Source organism: Somniosus microcephalus, chromosome 24, assembly GCF_052327205.1.
Source record: "Somniosus microcephalus isolate GS21.2 chromosome 24, FLI_Smic_1.0, whole genome shotgun sequence".
Taxonomy (NCBI): Eukaryota; Metazoa; Chordata; class Chondrichthyes; order Squaliformes; family Somniosidae; genus Somniosus; species Somniosus microcephalus.
The window spans coordinates 41,005,629-41,026,274 of NC_141010.1; the positions used below are offsets into that span (position 1 = coordinate 41,005,629).

Sequence of the window (20,646 nt, forward strand, 5' to 3'; positions counted from 1 at the left end):
GGATACATAACTTTTAGAAAGGATAGGCAAAATGGAAAAGGAAGAGGGGTAGCCCTGATAAAGGATGGGATAAAGACAGTAGAGGGAAAGGATCTTGGCTCTGAAAATCAAGAAGTAGAATCAGTTTGGGTGAAGCTAAGAAACAGCAAGGGGCAGAAAACATTGGTGGGAGTTGTTTATAGGCCCCCAAACAGTAGTTGTAATGTAGGGCAGAGTATAAATCAGGAAGTTAGAGGCACATGTAACGAGGGTAATAGTGATCATGGGGGATTTTAATCTACATTTAGACTGGGCAAACCAAATTTGCAGTAATAGTGTGGAGGACAAATTAATGGAATGTATGCAAGATAGTTTTCTAGATCAGTATGTTGAGGAACCAAATAAGGAACAGGCTATTTTAGATTTAGTATTGTGCAATGAGAAAGGGTTAATTAATAACCTTGTAGTAAGGGGGCCTTTAGGGAAGAGTGACCATAATATGATAGAATTTTATATTGAGCTTGAAAGTGACTTAATTAAATCCGAAACTAGGGTCTTAAATCTAAACAAAGCAAACTACGTAGGTATGAGGGGCGAGTTAGCTAAGGTAGATTGGGAAACTACATTAAAAGGTGTGACAGTGGACGAGCAATGGCTAGCATTTAAAGAATTAATACATAACTTACAACAAATATACATTCCTTTAAGGCACAAAAATCCCACAGGAAAAGTGGTCCAACCGTGGCTAACGAGAAGTTAAAGCTAGTATTAGATCAAAGGAAGAGGCTTATAATGTTGCCAAAAAGAGTAGTAAGCCTGGGAGGATTGGGAGGATTTTAGAATTCAGCAAAGGAATACCAAGAAATTGATAATGAAAGGGAAAATAGAATGAGAGTAAACTAGCGAGAGACACAAAAACAGACTATAAAAGCTATAGGTATGTAAAAAGAAAAAGATTAACAAAAGTAAATGTGGTCCCTTACAGGCTGAGACAGAATAAATTATAATGGGGAATAAGGAAATGGCAGAGAAATTAAACAAATACTTTGTGTCTGTCTTCACGGAAGAGGATGCAAAAAACTTCCTGGAAATGGTGAAGAACCAAGGGTCTAGTGTGAATGAGGAACTGAAGAATATTAGTAAAAAGTAGTACTGGAGAAATTAATGGGACTGAAAGCCAATAAATCTCCTGGACCTGATGGCCTACATCCAAGGGTTTTGAAAGAGTTGGCTATAGAGATAGTGGATACTTTGGTTGTCATTTTCCAAAATTCCACAGATTCTAGAACAGTTCCTGCAGATTGGAAGGTAGCAAATGTAACCCCACTATTTAAGAAAGGAGGGAAGAAAGAAAACGGGGAACTACAGACCAATTAGCCTGACATCAGTAGTGGGGAAAATGCTAGAATCTATTATATAGGACGTGGTAACAGGGCACTTAGAAAATAATAATAGGATTGGGCAGAGTCAACACGGATTTATGAAAGGGAAATCATGTTTGACAAATCTATTAGTATTTTGAGGTTGTAACTATAGCAGAATATATATGGGGGAACCAGTGGATGTGGGGTATTTGGATTTTCAGAAGGCATGCGATAAGGTGCCACACAAGGTTATTAAACAAAATTAGGGCTTATGGATTGAGGATTAGTTAACGGACAGAAAACAGAGTCGGAATAAACGGATCATTTTCGGGTTGGCAGGCTGTACCTAGTGGGGTACCGCAAGGATCAGTGCTTGGGCCTCGGCTATTCACAATCTACATCAATGATTTGGATGAGGGGACCAAATGTAATATATCCGAGTTTGCTGATGAAACAAAGCTGGGTGGGAATGTAAGTTGTGAGGAGGATGCAAAGAGGCTTCAAGGAGATATAGACAGGCTAAGTGAGTGGGCAAGAAGATGGCAAATGGAATATAATGTGGAGAAATGTGAAGTTATCCACTTTGGTAGGAAAAGCAGAGTATTTTTTTTAAATAGTGAGAGATCAGGAAATGTTGTTCAGAGAGACCTGGGTGTCCTTGTACATAAATCACTGAAAGTTAACATGCAGGTACAACAAGCAATTAGGAAAGCAAATGGTATGTTGGCCTTTATTACAAGAGGATTTGAGTATAAGAATAACGACGTCTTACTGCAATTATATAGGGCCCTGGTGAGACCACACCTGGAGTATTGTGTACAGTTTTGGTCTCCTTACCTAAGGAAGGATATACTTGCCATAGAGGGAGTACAACGAAGGTTCACCAGACTGGTTCCTGGGATGGGGGGATTGCCCTAGGATGACAGATTGAGTAGACTAGGCCTATATTCTCTAGAGTTTAGAAGAAAGAGAGGTGATCTCATTGAAACATACAAAATTCTTACAGGGCTTGCCAGGGTAGATGCAGAGAGGATGTTTCCCCTGGCTGGGGAGTCTAGAACCAAGGGTCACAGTCTCAGAATAAGGGGTCGGTCATTTAGGACTGAGACGAGGAGAAATTTCTTCACTGAGGGTGGTGAATCTTTGGAATTCTCTACCACAGAGAGCTGTGGAGGCTCAGTCGTTGAGTATATTCAAGACAGAAATCGATAGATTTTTGAATATTAAGGGAATCAAGGGATATGGGGATAGTTCAGGAAAGTGGAGATGAGGTAGATGATCAGCCATGATCTTATTGAATGGCGGAGCAGGCTTGAAGGGCCAAATGGCCTACTCCTGCTCCTATTTCTTATGTTCTTATGAGTGTGGGGGGGGGGGGGTGGGGGGTTTTGAGAGATTTTTGATATTTTCTTTTCTACCGTTACTTTCCTGGATGTTGGGGGACAGTTTGAGCGTGGGGGACAGACAACAGAGCCAAGGCTGACCCTGTCCTCGTGACATCTACACACAGGTTCCAGCGGTAGTCCCTGGATTATGATCAACAGCAGAGCTCTGGATGTTTTTTTTAACCCCTCTCCAGTCTGTGGGTACTGGGGCCATTGTGGCTGAGATCAGATAACAGCACAGTCCCAGGTCCAAAACTGGGCTTCCCTGGCCTATATGCCTCAGATCCACACTGTGCAGCAACCAGGGTAGCCCCTCTTCTGAGTACAGGAAACTTTGTATTATCCGGAGGTTAACTGTCCGAAATGCTCGAGCCACCAGCAAAAATCAGGAGCCGTTTCGTTAGGTTTTTTTCTTTTCGTTGCTTTTTTCTCTCAACAGTCAAGCTCTGCAAGGTCTCGCTGAAGCTGTTGCTAAGCTACAGAGACGCTTGCAAGGTACGGCCAACTGTTTAGAAGCTGTTGCTAAGCAACAGGGTTTGTTGCCAGATACGGAGCTCGAAATCTCCGTATGTTTCAACATCAGCGCTGGTTTGTCCGGCAGTTTTGATGGGACGGCAACAGCTCGGTCCCGTCGGTGCCAGATAGCACAAAGTTTCCTGTATTAAGACTCCTCCCCTGAGAATTATTTGACAATTGTAAGTGTAATGTAACTGTAGCAAATAAACAGTCTACAGGCATGCACACATGCAATATTTGTGTAATGTTACCTAGTAATAGTCTGAACATGGGATAAGTGATCAGGTATATGCATCTGACCCACCTAGTTAAATGGAACTAAAAATCTAATTATGTGATTGGCTGTTTTCAATTTTAAACTTCTAGGTCAGGTTGTTAGATTTTACACAAATTGAGATTCAAATTACAGGACCCCAAGTTGCTGCTGACATCCAGTTGAAACTTTTCAAGTTGCTGATCTAAGTCCCAGCTAACTCAAACATTGCATGTGTGCATGCCTGTGGACTTTGCCACAGTTACATTGCACTAAATGTCAGACGGATCAGATTGTGAATACTCACTCTACATAATCCCAAGTGCTGTTTCAGAAACTGACACTCTTCCCCGCCAAATAGTTTCACAAGGGCAAGGAGCGGGATATGCAATTATACAGTTTACTCCAGCATTTGTGGAGGAAATGAATAATAGCAGCTTGCCTGTAACTACAATTCAACACCTCAGATCATGGGGCATTTTGATTATAAATGTTATTACTCTCCTTTGAGAATAAGAGATTCTAACACAGAGCCGAATCTCGAGCCCCCCCCCCCCCCAAGAAGCTGAAGCTTCCTAGCTGAAATCCCTTACTCCCCAGTGAGGTGTTCCATATTTCACTGATCCCCCTGTGTGTTCGGTTTACTCGTGTAAACCAAAAACAGCCAGAGGATCTGTTTGATGCTCTTTCCCCATGGGAAATGCTTCTGCAGATTGGATGAAGTCTTGACTAGGTATCTGGCTTCTTCTGAGGGTGGGGAAGTGAAAGTAACAGCAATGCCTTAAAATAATTTTTTTAATCTTTGAGAACTTCAATTCACTTTTTTTTTTAAAAAGTACAGGAAACTTTCTGGTACCCGGCACTGACGGGACTGAGCTGGTGCCGTTAGATCAAAACTGCCGTATAAACCAGCGCTAATGTTTAAACATAGAGCTTTTCAGCTCCGTGTGAATCAACAAACCCTGTTGCTTAGCAACAGCTTCAAAACAGTCGGCTGCAGCTGCAAGCGTCTCTAGCTGAAGCTGTTGCTTAGCTACAGACCTTGCAGAGCCTGACTGGGGGAAAAAAAGCAACGAGAAGTAAAAAAACTTATAGAAAACGGCTCCTGAATTTTGCCGGTAGAGAGAGCTTTCCGGACATTTAACCTCTGGTTAAACGAAAGTTTCCTGTATTCAAACAAAATGTTTTAAATTGAGTATAAAAAGGACAGCGTTTCAAAATAACAATAGGATGCAGCTATTGAAATAGAGCAGACCAATCTATACAGTTTTGCATTGTTTACTTTTAAAATTGGGTCGATGATGCAGATACTGTGGGATTGTTAGTCTGCTATTTTGTGTGTGTTTGTGTTTTATATGTTCAGAGTTGTCCATAGGAATTCAGCAAAATGTAATGGGCTTATGAAGCCTTTGTGCTATAAATGTCAATTTGAACTGTGGGGGAAAAAAAAAACCACTTGGCATTAATTAGTTTTGTTTTTCCAAGCTTAGCTTATACCTGCATGGAACAATTTGAGATGTATAATTAAAAATTAACATGTTCTCCCAACAAATGCATTTTCTTTTTGCTTGTTTTACAGACGCCGAGAAGTTGAGTAAAATGAACTCCTTGCTGGAGAAGCTGCACGCAAAATATAGCCAGACTAGACCCTGGTCTGACACTGCGAAACTCGTGCGACAAGCCATGGTAAGATTGCAGAGCAGAGCAGACAGGAATCTATGTAATGCTCTCAGATCATAGCTCGCAAAAAAAATGCCACAGTTTTTAATGGGGAAATGTTGTGTCCTGTTTCAATGGGGACACCCCAGCTCCCTAATGATTCAGCTTAAAAATACACTTCCCAATGTGGAGCTGAATCATTCGTTCAGCAGTCTGTGCTGAGTTAGATGATCTCGGTTTGAGCAGCAGTGGATGTTCAATTAGCCTCAGCATCCCTGGGCCAAATTCAGCCATGATTTTGTGTTGACCATCCAGTGATTCCTTGAAGTAAATTATGAAGCAACAACTTAGTAGCGAATACAGGAAACTTTGGTTTATCCGGAGGTTAACTGTCCGGAATGCTCGAGCCACTGGCAAAAGTCAGGAGCCGTTTCGTTAGGTTTTTTTTTCTTTTCGTTGCTTTTTTTTCACCAGTCAGGCTCTGCAAGGTCTCGCTGAAGCTGTTGCTAAGCTACAGAGATGCTTGCAAGGTACAGCTGACTGTTTAGAAGCTGTTTGGGTTTGTTGCCAGATATGGAGCTCAAAATCGGCATATGTTTCAACATTAGCGCTGGTTTGTCTGGCAGTTTTGATGGGACGGCAACAGCTCGGTCCTGTCGGTGCCGGATATCACAAAGTTTCCTGTAAATGGGAACCTTTTAGGTACCAATTCCAACATGTTTTTTTTATTTGCTTATGAGATCTGGGCGTCGCCGGCAAGGCCAGCATTTATTGCCCATCCCTAATTGCCCTTCAGAAGGCGGTGGTGAGCCGCCGCCTTGAACCGCTGCAGTCCATGTGGTGAACGTACTCCCACAGTGCTGTTAGGCAGGGAGTTCCAGGATTTTGACTCCGCGACAATGAAGGATCGGCGATATGCTTCTAAGTCAGGATGGTGTGTGACTTGGAGGTGGTGGTGTTCCCATGCGCCTGCTGCCCTTGTCCTTCTAGGTGGCAGAGGTCACAGGTTTGGGAGGTGCTGCCGAAGAAGCCTTGGCGAGTTGCTGCAGTGCATCTTGTAGATGGTGCACACAGCAGCCACGGTACGCCGGTGGTAGAGGGAGTGAATGTTTAAGGTGGTGGATGGGTTGCCAATCAAACAGGCTGCTCTGTCCTGGATGGTGTCGAGCTTCGAGTGTTGCTGGAGCTGCACTCATCCAGGCAAGTGGAGAGTATTCCATCAGACTCCTTACTTGTGCCTTGTAGATGGTGGAAAGGCATTGGGGAGTCAGGAGATGAGACACTCGCCGCAGAATACCCAGCCTCTGACCTGCTCTTGTTGCCACAGTATTTATGTGACTGGTCCAGTTAAGTTTCTGGTCAATGGTGACCCCCCAGGATGTTGATGGTGGGGGATTTGGCGATGGTCATGCCTTTGAATGTCAATGGGAGGTGGTTAGACTCTCGTTTGTTGGAGGTAGTCATTGCCTGGCACTTCTGTGGTGCGAATGTTACCTGCCACTTATCCACCCAAGCCTGAACGTCATCCAGGTTTTGTTGCATGCGGGCATGGACTGCTTCATTATCTGAGGCGTTGTGAATTGCGCTGAACATTGTGCAATCATCAGCGAATATGCCCATTTCTGACCTTATGTTGGAGGGAAGGTCATTGATGAAGCAGCTGAAGATGGTTGGGCCTAGGACACTGCCCTGAGGAACTCCTGCAGCGATGTCATGGGGCTGTGATGATTGACCTTCAACCACCACAACCATCTCTTTGTGCTTGGTATGACTCCAGCCAGTGGAGAGTTTTCCCCCGGATTTCCATTGACGTCAGTTTTACTAGGGCTCCTTGATGCCACACTCGGTCAAATGCTGCCTTGATGTCAAGGGCAGTCACTCTCACCTCACCTCTGGAATTCAGCTCCTTTGTCCATGTTTGGACCAAGGCTGTAATGAGATTGGGAGCAGAGTGGTCTTGACAGAACGCAAACTGGGCATCAGTGAGCAGGTTATTGGTAAGTGCTGCTTGATAGCACTGTCGATGACACCTTCCATCACTTTGCTGATGATTGAGAGTAGACTGATGGGATGGTAATTGGCCGGGTTGGATTTGTCCTGCTTTTTGTGGGCAGGACATAGTAGTTTTCCACATTGTGGGATAGATGCCAGTGTTGTAGCTGTACTGGAACAGCTTGGCTAGAGGCGAAGATAGTTCTGGAGCACAAGTCTTCAGCACAGCAGCTGGGATGTTGTCGGGGCCCATAGCCTTTGCTGTATCCAGTACGCTCAGCCGTTTCTTGATAGTGAATCGAATTGGCTGAAGACAGGCTTCTGTGACGGATGGGACCTCGGGAGGAGGACAATATGGATCATCCACTCGGCACTTCTGGCTGAAGGTGGTTGCGAACACTTCAGCCTTGTCTTTTGCACTCACGTGCTGGGCTCAACCATCATCGAGGATGGGGAATATTCATGGAGCCTCCTCCTCCCGTTAGTTGTTTAATGGTCCACCACCATTCACAACTAGATGTGTGCAGGACTGCAGAGCTTTGATCTGATCCGTTGATTGTGGGATCACTTAGCCCTGTCTATAGCATGCTGCCTCTGCATTTTAGCATGCATGTAGTCCTGTGTTGCAGCTTCCCCAGGTTGGTACCTCATTTTTAGGTACACCTCGTGCTGCTCCTGGCATGCTCTTCTACACTGCTTATTGAACCAGGGTTGGTCCCCTGGCTTGATGGTAATGGTGGAGTGAGGGATATGCCAGGCCATGAGGTTACAGATTGTGGTGGAATACAATTCTGCTGCTGCTGACGGCCCACAGCGCCTCATGAATGTCCAGTTTTCAGCTGCTAGATCTGTTAATCTATCCCATTTAGCACGGTGGTAGTGCCACACAACACGATGGAGGGTGTCCTCAGTGTGAAGACGGGACTTCGTTTCCACAAGGACTGTGCGGTGGTCACTGCTACCAATGCTGTCCTGGACAGATGCATCTGCAACAAGTAGATTGGTGTGGACGAGGTCAAGTATGGTTTTCCCCTCGTGTTGGTTCTCTCACCACCTGTCGCAGGCCCAGACTGGCAGTTATGTCCTTCAGGGCTCGGCCAGTAGTGATGCTACCGAGCCACTCTTGGTGATGGACAATGAAGTCCCCCACCCAGAGTACATTCTGTGCCCTTGCTACTTTCAGTGCTTTTTCCAAGTGATGTTCAACATGGAGGAGTACTGATTCATCAGCTGAGGGAGGGCGGTAGTTGGTAATCAGCAGGAGGTTTCCTTGCCCATGTGTAGATGTAGTGTTGGTTAAAATGGTGGATGAATTACGATCCCTATTAACTACCAATAAAGATATATCACAGCCTGTGTTCTATTCATATTACAGTGGTTGTTGTGTATGTACCTTTAAGGGAATAACTGGTCTTAGACTGCAGTACCGGCAGTGACCACCCCTGTATAAAAGGCCCTAGCAGGCTTCTGTAGTTTCAGTTTCAAGCTGCCTCTTGTTCAGTAAAGTACCTGTTAACTGTTCTCCCGAAGTCCGTGTATTATTGAGGCGCGGACTTTACAGTGGCGACGAGTAAGTTCGAACTCACCTGCAGTGTGGCATCATCTCACGGGGATCTCGCCTGAAAGGAAGGTCCTGGAAGGACGTAGTCTGAGCAATGGGCGTCGACCGAGGGCAACCGCCCAAAGAATCCATCGGTGTTTGGAGAATTGCGGGAGAGACTGCGATTCCAGCGAATCGTGCTGGTAGCAGGTAGCGCGCTGACCCTTCCGGACTGCGGCGGGCTCAAGCTCGATCGAGCAGCTCTACAAATCGGGCCGCACAGCGTCGCCGGGAAAAGAAAACGAGAGAGAGAGAGGGTGGAGCGCACAGGGCGCGGTCGGTGCTCGAGAACAGGACAGCGGAGAGAAACTAAATGGGGGGGAAGGAAAGCGAGACGCGCCGAAGCTGCAGGTCGCCGCCATTACCCCGTAGAACGCTAGGAGCAGCGTGGTAGTAAGGGGAAGAAGCAAAAACGCGGGAGGCGCCATTTTATCCCGTTGGGGAAGAAGCAAAAGCATGGGAGGCGCCATTTTATTCCATTGGGGAAGAAGCAAAAGCGCGGGAGGCGCCATTTTAAATCGCCCAAGATGCCGAAAAGTGGCAGTATCACTGCTTTCGACAACGAGGTAGAAGACTGGACCACGTATGTGGAAAGAATCGAAGTGTACTGCAAGGCAAATGAGGTGGCTGATGGAAAGAGGGCGTCGGTATTATTAAATCTGATGGGTGCGAGTACGTACGGCCTATTGCGGAATTTAATTACCCCAGCTAAACCAATGGAGAAAAGTTTCGAGGAGATTGTTCATATCTTACAGGAACACCTAAGCCCTACACCACTGCTGATAGCAGAAAGATTCAAGTTCCATAAAAGAAACCAGCACAAAGATGAGAGCAATGCTGACTATCTTACGGAACTACACAAGTTATCGAAGCACTGCCAGTTCGGAGCAGGACTGGCAGACACCTTACGGGATAAGTTTGTCTGCGGGCTCCAGAGTGAAGGAACCCAGAAACGACTACTTTCAAAAAAGGGACCTGACGCTAGAACAGGCTTTCAGCGTGGCAGTATCCTACGAAGCAGCAGCACGGGGAGCTGCGGAAATACAACAGAAACCACAAGAATACAGCGTTAACGAAATGGCGTATGGAGCCGAAAAGTGCTATCGCTGTGGCAGAACAACCCATGAGCAGAACGACTGCTAGTTTAAAGACAAAATATGCAGGCAATGCAGGAAAATGGGACATATAGCAAGAGTCTGCAGGTCGGGAAAGAAGACCAACACAACAAGGACTACTAAGGAACAGTACAGGAAAGTAAAGAAACTGACAGATAGTAGTTCAGAAGATCAGGAGAGTGATCAGGACTCCGGGAGCAGGCGACTAAGTTGTTTAAAGTTACACAACGTGATCGCAAAAGAAGATCACCGAACCATTTGGGTCACCCTCATGATAGCAGGGCCCCCAGTGAAGATGGAATTCGACACAGGATCAGCCCTAACTGTCATGAATCGACGAGACTATGAGCGGCTATTCTCACACATACCCTTAAAGGACACGTCCATTGTATTGAAGACATACACGGGGCAAAAGATCTACCCCAGAGGAAAAATAAGGGTGCCAGTTGAATATAACGGAAAGGAAACACAGAAACTATACATGTATATACTACGAGATGGAGGACCACCATTATTGGGACGTGAATGGATCCGAAGACTACAATTGGATTGGCATTCCATTCTGGCACTAACTGTGACTGACAAAAAAGATGACGACGTCGCACCTGGACGTCTGTCACAAATTCTATCTGACGCGGAAGAGGTGTTCCAACAAGGGCTTGGGACTCTAAAAGGAGTAAAGGCAACCATAAAGATTGAGGATAACGCAACCCCAAAATTTTTCAAGGCCAGACCGGTGCCATACGCGATACGCCCAGCTGTGGAAGCTGAACTGGAGAGTCTGGAGCATTCTGGGGTGCTGTCTAAGGTGGACTGGAGCGAGTGGGCCACACCCATCGTTCCGGTAATGAAGAAAGCATTGAGCAGCACGCCTGGGGAGCCAAGGAAGGTTCGCATCTGTGGGGACTTCAAGGTGACTGTGAACCCAGTCCTGCACACAGTACAGTATCCGCTTCCGCGGATAGAAGATATTTTCGCCTCACTATCTGGAAGGAAACGTTTTACAAAGATTGACCTGGCTCAAGCGTATCTACAAATGGAGGTGGAAGAAGCATCTAGGAAATACCTCACGATAAACACTCACAAAGGCCTTTACCAGTACAGTCGACTGGTATTTGGGGTAGCATCGGCCCCGGCTATGTGGCAGAGGGCAATGGAACAAGTCCTGCAAGGGATCCCGGGGACCCAGTGTTATTTGGACGACATCCTGGTTACGGGCGAAAATGACAATGAACACCTTGCCAACCTGGAACAGGTGCTCACGAGATTGCAGGAATATGGGCTACGAGCCAACCGTCCCAAATGCGAGTTCTTCAGGAGACAAATCTCGTATTGTGGCCACATGATTGATGAGGAAGGATTGCATAAGTCGCCGGACAAGATTGAGGCTGTAGTCAAGGCTCCAGCACCAGAAAATGTGTCGCAACTGAGGTCGTTCCTCGGGTTGGTGAACTACTACCATAAGTTCTTGCCGAATTTATCTACAATTCTGCACCCACTGAACACCTCCTTCAAACTGGTGTAACATGGAAATGGAGTGATGCGTGTAAGCGTGCCTTTCAGGAATGTAAATGCCAAATCACTTCAAAAGAAGTATTGGCCCACTACAACCCAACACTACCGATTCGGTTGGCATGTGATGCGTCACCTTTACTGCATTGGAGCGGTGCTGTCACACAAATTCTGTGACGGTTCAGAGGCCAATAGCCTTTGCATCGCGCTCGCTAACCTCAGCCGAGCGTAACTACGCCCAGATTGACAGGGAGGCCCTCAGCCTGGTGTGGGGGGTGAAGAAGTTCAATCACTATCTGCACGGGCAGAAATTCACCCTACTGACTGATCATCAACCCCTGGTCTCCATTTTTAACCCAAAGAAGGGCGTTCCGGTGATGACGGCGCAACGGCTGCAAAGATGGTCCCTTTTTCTAGGGGCACATCAGTATGACATCGAGTACAAAGGTACGAAACAACATGGAAACACTAATGGGCTGTCGCGCCTACCGTTGCCTACGGCGGAAGAAGCACCTGCAGTGGACCCTGTGGAGATATTCCATGCGACCATAGTCGAATGTTTGCCTGTTACAAACGCAAGTATTGAGAAGGAAACCCGAAATGACCCGACACACACTCGGGTCTATGATTTGACGGTGAAGGGATGGCCAGCATATGGCGACTCACTTGCCAGCATTCTCGCCAAGGAGGGAACAGCTGTCAGTGTGCCGGGGAACCTTGATGTGTGGATCCCGAGTGGTAATTCCACCCAAGTTGAGAGATAGAGTACTCACTGAGCTTCACGAAGGTCATCTGGGAGGGGTAAAAATGAAGAGCCTAGCCAGGGCGTTTGTGTGGTGGCCGGGAATCGATAAAGAAATCGAGGATATGACCAAGAGATGCACAGGATGCCAGAAGGTCCAAAATGCTCCACCACAGGCCCTCATCTCCATGGCAACGGGTACACATTTATTTTGCTGGTCCATTTATGGACTCAATGTTTCTAATCGCTGTGGACGCCCATTCGAAATGGCCAGAGGTTATTAAAATGTCCTCCACCACCACGGAGAAAACTATTGCAGTCCTAAGGACCATCTTAGTCAGGAATGGGTTGCCAGAACAGATCTGTTCCGACAATGGGCCACAGTTTGTGTCTGAGGATTTCCGGAGGTTCCTGAAGAATAATGGGGTGAAACATTACACATCTGCCCCATATCATCCAGCCACAAATGGATTGGCTGAGAGGTTTGTTCAGACCTTTAAAAAGACCATAGAGGCAATGTATAATGACGACATACCACTGCAACACAAGGTGGATAACTTCTTGTTTGCTTACCGGAATGCGACACATGCAGTAACCAACCAAACTCCAGCCGTACTGTTTTTCAACCGGAGACTAAGATGTCGCTTGGATTTGCTCAAACCAAACATAAGACGAGATGCTGAGGATAAGCAGTTCCAGCACATAAATGAGAAGCCAACCAGGAGCTTCAAGATAGGGCAACCAGTCTTGGCCCGCGACTACCGAACAGAAAAATGGCAGCCAGGCATGATATGCACACAGCAGGGACCACTAATGTACACAGTGGACGTTGGAGAGAGCATCGTGAGACGCCATGCTGACCAGATTCTAGAGTCACAGGAACAAGCCAAACCTGTACCACAAGCATGTGCACCTGGTAATCAACCCGAAGTACAGATTGCGTCTACCTCAGAAGCAGGGGTATTGGAAGCTGACAAACCAACCAATGACAATGAGCCAGAATTGACTCCACCGCCAGAACAGGATACTTGAGAAAGGCGCTATCCAGTCCGGATCAGGAAGCCTCCTCAAAGACTGAACTTATAAATGACTATTTCAGTTGATGTATATATTACTGAGAAAATTGTAATTAGTTATTATTTCGTTGTTAAATGAATGTTATGTACTGTTTATCTAAAAGGGGAGGAATTGTTGTGTATGTACCTTTTAAGGGAATAACTGGTCTTAGACTGCAGTACCGGCGGTGACCACCCCTGTATAAAAGGCCCTAGCAGGCTTCTGTAGTTTGTTTCAAGCTGCCTCTTCAGTAAAGTACCTGTTAACTGTTCTCCCGAAGTCCGTGTATTATTGAGGCGCGGACTTTACAGTGGTCAGCCATTCTAATTGCTGTATTGTCATTTTATAAAGGAGAAACGAAGTATAATGAACACAGGAGGCCACCAGCATCTTATTGCCTGTCTGGAGACTCTGCAGAAAGCACTAAAAGGTTAGTGAAGGCTGTCACAGCCTGACACAGGTAACTAAGATATACATGAACAGAGCGTTCTTTAGGGTTGTGGGGATCAATGTAGGATTTCACGATGAGCGCCAATATATTATGCATGTAATGGAAAATAGGCCATTTGGCCCATCAATCCTGTTCTCTCCACAGACCATGAACAGTCTGCTCTTGCTCTCTGATTACCTCTATGCAATACGCTTAATGGCATGTGAAAATTGCCTGTAGTTTTTATGACTCCCACAGGTAAGTTATGCAGAATTTCAGAACACTCGTACTTTCCAGCAGGGCCCATTAGAAAGCAGTCAATGCAGGCACCCTGGCTCATTTTCTCTTCAGCTTAGGGGGGCTGCAATCAATTGTAGAGCCCCAATTGCAATCTTAGCTGAAATCAGCTAACTTAATACAGACCAGAAATCGAACCTGGAACATTCTGGTCTGTCGCTTAATGCTACACCGTGTGGTGCCTTTATCTACGAGGCCACTGCGGGAGGAATTTTATCTCTTAAGTCTTGCATAATTGTCAATGCTATTTTTTTTTTAAAAACTACTATGCATTAGTATTTTATAAGTGCAGCCATAGATGAAGGTTTTGTTCTCATCTATGTGAATATATATTAGATAGGTCCAGGTTATCTTTAAGTCTACAACTTTACATATAAGGAAATCATTTAACCCTTATACATGCATTTCTCACTTCTGACTCAGCGATTTTAACACTCCTGCTGGCATCCCATTCGCCTTCCTCTATAATCTGTAATTTGTCTAATACTCTTATCACCCATGTCCTGCCCCACTCGTGCATTACCCTGCCCTCACTAACCTTCACCAGCTCCCTGTCCCCAACACATTCAATTTAAAAACCATGTCTTTAACTCTCCACAGCTTGCCCTATCCTCCCTCTGCAAGCTCCTCCAGCCCTGTTGTCCCTCCCATTCCTCTAACTCGAACCTTCTATTCATCCCCATCTCCCTTTGTGCCACCATTGGTGCCAGAGCCTTCAGTCCCCCTCTCTCGTTCTCTGGAACTCGCTCCCTAAACCTCTGCAGCTCTTTCTCCACCTTCAAAAGCCTTCTCAAAACTCACCTTTTCAATCAAGCGAATCTCTCTCTCTCTCTGGCACAGCCCTGATTCTCTTTCCACTCATCTGTGAAGCGCCTTAGGATTTTTTCTTTACTTTAAAGACACTGTACAAATTCAAGTTGCGACACCTGTATTTGTCACAACAGGATTTCCCCTCATTTTCCCTGAATCTTCTCGTTGATGCTAACTCTCAATTCATGCTCATTGTTTTTTAGTCATGTCTCTGCCTGCAATGACAGACCGCCTAGAGTCGATTGCCAGACAGAACAGGTAAGTGACCATGCTTTGAATGTCAATTGAATTCATCGGTCTGTCATTATTCAGGCTCTTTAATGAGCAATGAAGAAGTTATTTTTAAGAAAGCTTAATTCTAATCTATCCTTTTCTCTCATCCAGCCTTGGTTCTCACCTGGGCCCTTCGGGTACTGAGTGTTACATTACATCAGACATGTTCTATGTAGAAGTGCTGCTGGATCCAACAGGGCAAGTCTGTGATGTTAAGGTGGCGCACCATGGAGAAAATCCCGTGGTAAGCTTTTTGCTATTGAGGATCTGTGACTATTCCACTGTATGCCCAATTAATGATTTTGGCCCCAGTTAGAATTCTCTTCTTACAACTGAGGTGTCGATTTATGGGAGCTGCATAGCCTCAGGTGTAATCATTTATGTATAGCTCCCCTATCTTTTGCTGGGGTTATGGTCACACAGTTTTCTTCAGCTTTCTGTGCTTTATCCAATTAGCTATTATAAAGGTTTTGGAGAAAGGGCAGAGGAATGGGACTGTGGATTACTCTTTCAGAGTGCTGTTACAGACACAAGGGGCTAAATGGACTCCTTTTGTGCTGTAAAATTCTATGATTCTATAAAACTCCATAATTTTTTTTGACCCTGGCATGGGTCAAATGACCACAAATTACAACACTGAGTTTCCACCAAGAATGCAACTTATGCATGGAGGCAGAGTGTACAGCTGAGGTACTAAAGGAGTACTTTGCATCTGTCTTCACCAAGGAAGAGGATGCTGCCATAGACATAGTGAAGGAGGTGGTAATGGAGATACTTGATAGGATAAAAATTGAGAAACATAGAAGATAGGAGCAGGAGTAGGCCATTCGGCCCCTCGAGCCTGCTCCGCCATTCAATGAGACCATGGCTGATCATCCAAACTCGGTACCCTGTCCCTGCCTTCTCCCTTGATCCCTTTAGCCTGAAGAAATATATCTAACTCCTTCTTGAATATATTTAATGAATTGGCCTCAACTGCCTTCTGTGGTAGAGAATTCTAAGGTTCACCACTCTCTGGGTGAAGAAATTCCTCCTCATCTCTGTCCTAAATAGCTTACCCCTTATCCTTAGACTGTGACCCCTGGTTCTGGACTCCCCGACCATCGGGAGCATCCTTCCTGCGTCTAGTCTGTCTAGTCCTGTTAGAATTTTATAAGTTTCAATGAGATCCCCTCTCATTCTTCTAAACTCCAGCGAGTATAAGCCCAATCAACCCAATCTCTCCTCACACGTCATTCCTGCCATCCCAGGTATCAGTCTGGTGAATCTTCGCTGCACTCCCTCCATGGCAAGAACATCCTTCCTCAGATAAGGCGACCAAAACTGCACACAATACTCACGGTGTGGTCTCACCAAGGCCCTGTACAACAGCAGCAAGACATCCTTGTTCCTGTACTCGAACCCTCTCGCTAAGAAGGCCAACATACCATTTGCAGCCTTAACCACCTGCTGCACCTGCATGCTTGCCTTCAGCGACTGGTGCACAAGGACACCCAGGTCTCGTTGCACTTCCCCTTCTCCCAATCTATTGCCGTTCAGATAATAATCTGCCTTCCTGTTTTTGCCACCAAAGTGCATAACCTCGCATTTATCCACATTGGGCAGATGCAGTATAATCACCCAACCTGTCCAAATCATACAGGAGTTTCTCGGCATCCTCTTCACAGCACACACGCCCACCCAGCTTTGTGTCATCTGCAAACTTGGAGATAATACATCTAGTTCCCTCGTCTAGATCATTAATATATATTGTGAATAGCTGGGGTCCTAGGACCGATCCCTGCGGTACCCCACTAGTCACTGCCTGCCACTCGGAAAAAGAGCCGTTTATTCCAACTCTTTTAAAGAGGAAGTATTAGAATGGCTGGCTGTACTTAAAGTAGATAAATCTCCAGGAGCAGATGGGATGCAACCTAGGATGCTGAGAGAATTGAGGGAGGACATCGCGGAAGTACTGGCTATAATATTCCAATCCTCCTTAGATACGGGGGTGGTACCAGAGGACTGGGGAATTGCAAATGTTACAGCGTTGTTCAAAAAAGGGTGTAAAGATAAACCCAGCAACGACAGGCCAGTCAGTTTGACCTCTGTAATGGGAAAGCTTTTAGAAACAGTAATCGAGGACAAAATGAACAGTCACTTGGACAAGTGTGGATTAATTAAGGAAAGCCAGCATGGATTTGTTAACGGCAAATTGTGTTTAACTAACTTGATTGAGTTCTTTGATGAGGTAAGAGAGGGTTGATGAGGGTAATACAGTTGACATTGTCGTACGCCTTTTGGAAATCCATGTACACTAAGTGCCACATAATAGGCTTGCCAGCAAAGTTGAAGCCCATGGAATAAAAGGGACAGTGGCAACATGGATATGGAATTGGGTAAGTGATAGGAAACAAAGAGTAGTGGTGAACGGTTGTTTTTTGGACTAGAGGAAGGTATACAGTGGTGTTCCCCAGGGGTTGGTTCCAGGACCACTGCTTTTCTTGACATATATTAATGACTTGGATGTGGGTGTACAGGGCACAATTTCAAAGTTTGCAGATGAGACAAAACTTGAAAGTATAGTGAATAGTGAGGAGGAGAGTGATAGACTTCAGGAAGACATAGACAGGCTGGTGAAATGGGTGGACACATGGCAGATGAAATTTAATGCAGAAAGTTGTGAAGTGATACCTTTTGGTAGAAAGAATGAGGAGAGGACATATAAACTAAATGGTACCATCCTGAAGGGGGTGCACGAACAGAGAGACAGGGAGTATGTGTGCACAAATTGTTGAAGGTGACAGGGCAGGTTGAGAAAGCATTTAAAAAGGCTTACAGGATCCTGGGCTTCATAATTCGAGGTATAGAGTACAAAAGTGTGAAATTATGATGAACCTGAATAAAACACTGGTTCGGCCCCAACTGGAGTACTGTGTCCAATTCTGGGCACCACACTTTAGGAAGGATGTGAAGGCCTTCGAGAGGGTGCAGAAAAGATTTACGAGAATGATTCCAGGAATGAGGGACTTCAGTTACATTGATAGACTGGAAAAGATGGAGTTGTTCTCCTTGGAGCAGAAAAGACTGAGAGATTTGATAGAGGTGTTCAAAATCATGAGGGGTGTAGACAGTGTAGTTAGAGGGAAACTGTTCCCATTGGCAGAAGAGTCAAGAACCAGAGGGGACAGATTTAAGGTGATTGGCAAAAGAACCAAAGGCGACATGAGGAAAAACTTTTTTACTCAGCGAGTGGTTAAGATCTGGAATGCACTGCCTGAAAGGGTGGTGTAGGCAGATTCAATCACAGCTTTCAAAAGGGAGTTGGATAAGTATCTGAAGGAAAGAAAATTGCAGGGTTACGGGGAAAGGGCGGGGGAGTGGGACTAGCTGAAGTGCTCTTGCAGAGAGCCGGGCCGAATGGCCGCCTTCCGTGCTGTAACCATTCTATGATTCTATTCTATGAATGTCCAATATTGTAGCCCTCCCCCACCAAGGTGCCACTGATGAAATTTGCCTTTTCCCCTTGATTGCCAAATCGAGCTTCGTATACGCATCAAGGAAAGAAAAGAAGTACTTGCATTTATGGAGCACTTTTCACAACCACAGGATGTCCCCAATGCACTTCACAGCCAATGAAGTACTTTGTAGTGTAAGCCATTTAGGACTGAGATGAGGAGGAATTTCTTCACCCAGAGAGTGGTGAACCTGTGGAATTCTCTACCACAGAAGGCAATTGAGGCCAATTCATTAAATATATTCAAGAAGGAGTTAGATATATTTTTTAAGGCTAAAGGGATTAAGGGATATGGGGAGAAAGCAGGGACAGGGTACTGAATTTGGATGATCAGCCATGATCTCATTAAATGGCGGAACAGGCTCGAGGGACTGAATGGTCTACTCCTGCTCCTATCTTCTGTGTTTCTATGTGTAGTCAGCGTTGTAATGTCGGGATGCGTGACAGCCAATATGTACACAGCAGTGAGAAAAATGACTAGATAATCTAGTTTTGGTGGCGGTAGTTGAACGATGTATGTTGACATGGACAGCAGAACTCCCCTGCTCTCCAAGTAGGAAGATTTGGAATCTTTTACAGCCACCTAAGAGGACCGGTGGAGCTTCAGTTTTGGTCTCACCCAAAAGGCGACACCTCCAACAGTGCAGCAGTCCCTCAGTACTGGACTGAAAAGTACTGGTGCAAAAGCACAGAGACCAGAAGAGTGACAGTGCATGGCCATGTCTAAAATGGGCTCTCAAATCTTAGAGCTTAGTTTATTTTTGGTACAGAGACACCAGCAAATTTTTTAAGTGACAAAATACTGTATTTAAATGTGTTCTATAGTTCAATTTTTAAAATAATAAGCATTGATAATTGGAAGAACTATTGTGATGAGAAACAAAATATTCTAACAGTTTCAAATGATTAAATGCATTTGTTGTTTATGCAATTGCCAGACCTTTACTAAAAATATAATTTTACATGATTTTTTTATTAACTTGTTTTTCCTAGAGTTGCCAGGAGCTGGTACAGTATCTGAGGTAAGCCATTGTTACTTCAACTGTGTGAATAATTTAAAGTGTTCTGTTACAAGGGTAAAGGCCGACAGCCAGTCTGGATAATAAATATGTGGAACTAGTCGGTGTCAGCGAGATGTTGACTCAAGCCAGCAGTGCCACTTCAGCACAGAAAACCGATTCAGAAACTGGGGGGGAAAAAAAAGGACCATTTCTCTAATTCTTCTATTATTCGAAATAGAAATGAGCAGAAAATCTCTTGTTGCAGGGAGCAGGTGTATGTTTTGAAAGGATCAAAAGGTCTTTATTACTGAAATAAGTAGTGATTAAAAATCTCATTGTGTTGATTTTGTTGTTCACACTGCTTCTCAGCTGACAGAAGTTGAGAGAATGGAGAGAGGGATTCATACTGAAGATGCTGGGCAGGCCAGTCTTGCATGAGGGTGTGTTGCCTTTTCTTTCTCCTAACGGATTATTAGCTTCCTGTGGCCGAAGGGAAGGGCAGATGGTCCACTCCTTGGCCTGTGCCACTTTTAATGGGCCACCAATAGGTGACGAACAGCAGCTGGAGCAGGCTCCCCATCTCTTCCGTCCGTCCCTCCCGTCTCCCATAATTTGTGAATTACCTGGTCCCCACTTGGAACAGCTCAGAGGAGTGGGGCAATTGAATCCTTGTGCCATCACTCCTCAGTGTGTTGGAGCGCCACTATTCTACTCCAGAATAATCACCAAGAATTTATAGAAAGGAAAATAAACATACTTTGGAAGATTTAAGGTCTTTTGCTTCATGCCTTACTTACATCGGAACAGGAGTAGGCCATTCAGCCCCTCGAGCCTGTTCTGCCATTCAATGTGATCATGGCTGATCTTGACTTTTGCATTGTGGTTTCCTGATAATGGAAACAAATGGTTTGATTGTGTTGCAGAGAGAAGAATTTTTTGGAGTTCTCAAAACACCTTAAAGGTCTCGTCAACCTATATAAACTTCCTGGAGACAAGCAAGTATCAGAAGTTTGATCTTTTTCTCTCCCTCAGGAGTTTTCGCTGATTGACATATCAGTGCTGTTGTATTATTTATTGTTTGCTTACAAAGGAATTAAAGGCACATAAGCTGATACAAGTATGTTGGCATAATTTTTTATATTAATATAGTGTGGTTACAAACTTTG

At 45.2% G+C, this 20,646-nt stretch overlaps 1 protein-coding gene across 1 annotated transcript in view; it reads left to right on the forward strand.

Annotated features, from left to right (window-relative positions):
* med1 (mediator complex subunit 1) overlaps window positions 1-20,646 on the forward strand; it is an 87,897-nt gene that overhangs the window by 16,046 nt on the left and 51,205 nt on the right. Inside the window, exons 2-7 of the mRNA XM_085966557.1 lie at window positions 5,077-5,183; window positions 13,525-13,603; window positions 14,914-14,968; window positions 15,095-15,227; window positions 19,473-19,501; window positions 20,404-20,475. Of these exons, the coding sequence (XP_085822683.1) occupies window positions 5,077-5,183; window positions 13,525-13,603; window positions 14,914-14,968; window positions 15,095-15,227; window positions 19,473-19,501; window positions 20,404-20,475 (475 nt within the window). The remainder of the gene's footprint in view (window positions 1-5,076; window positions 5,184-13,524; window positions 13,604-14,913; window positions 14,969-15,094; window positions 15,228-19,472; window positions 19,502-20,403; window positions 20,476-20,646) is intronic.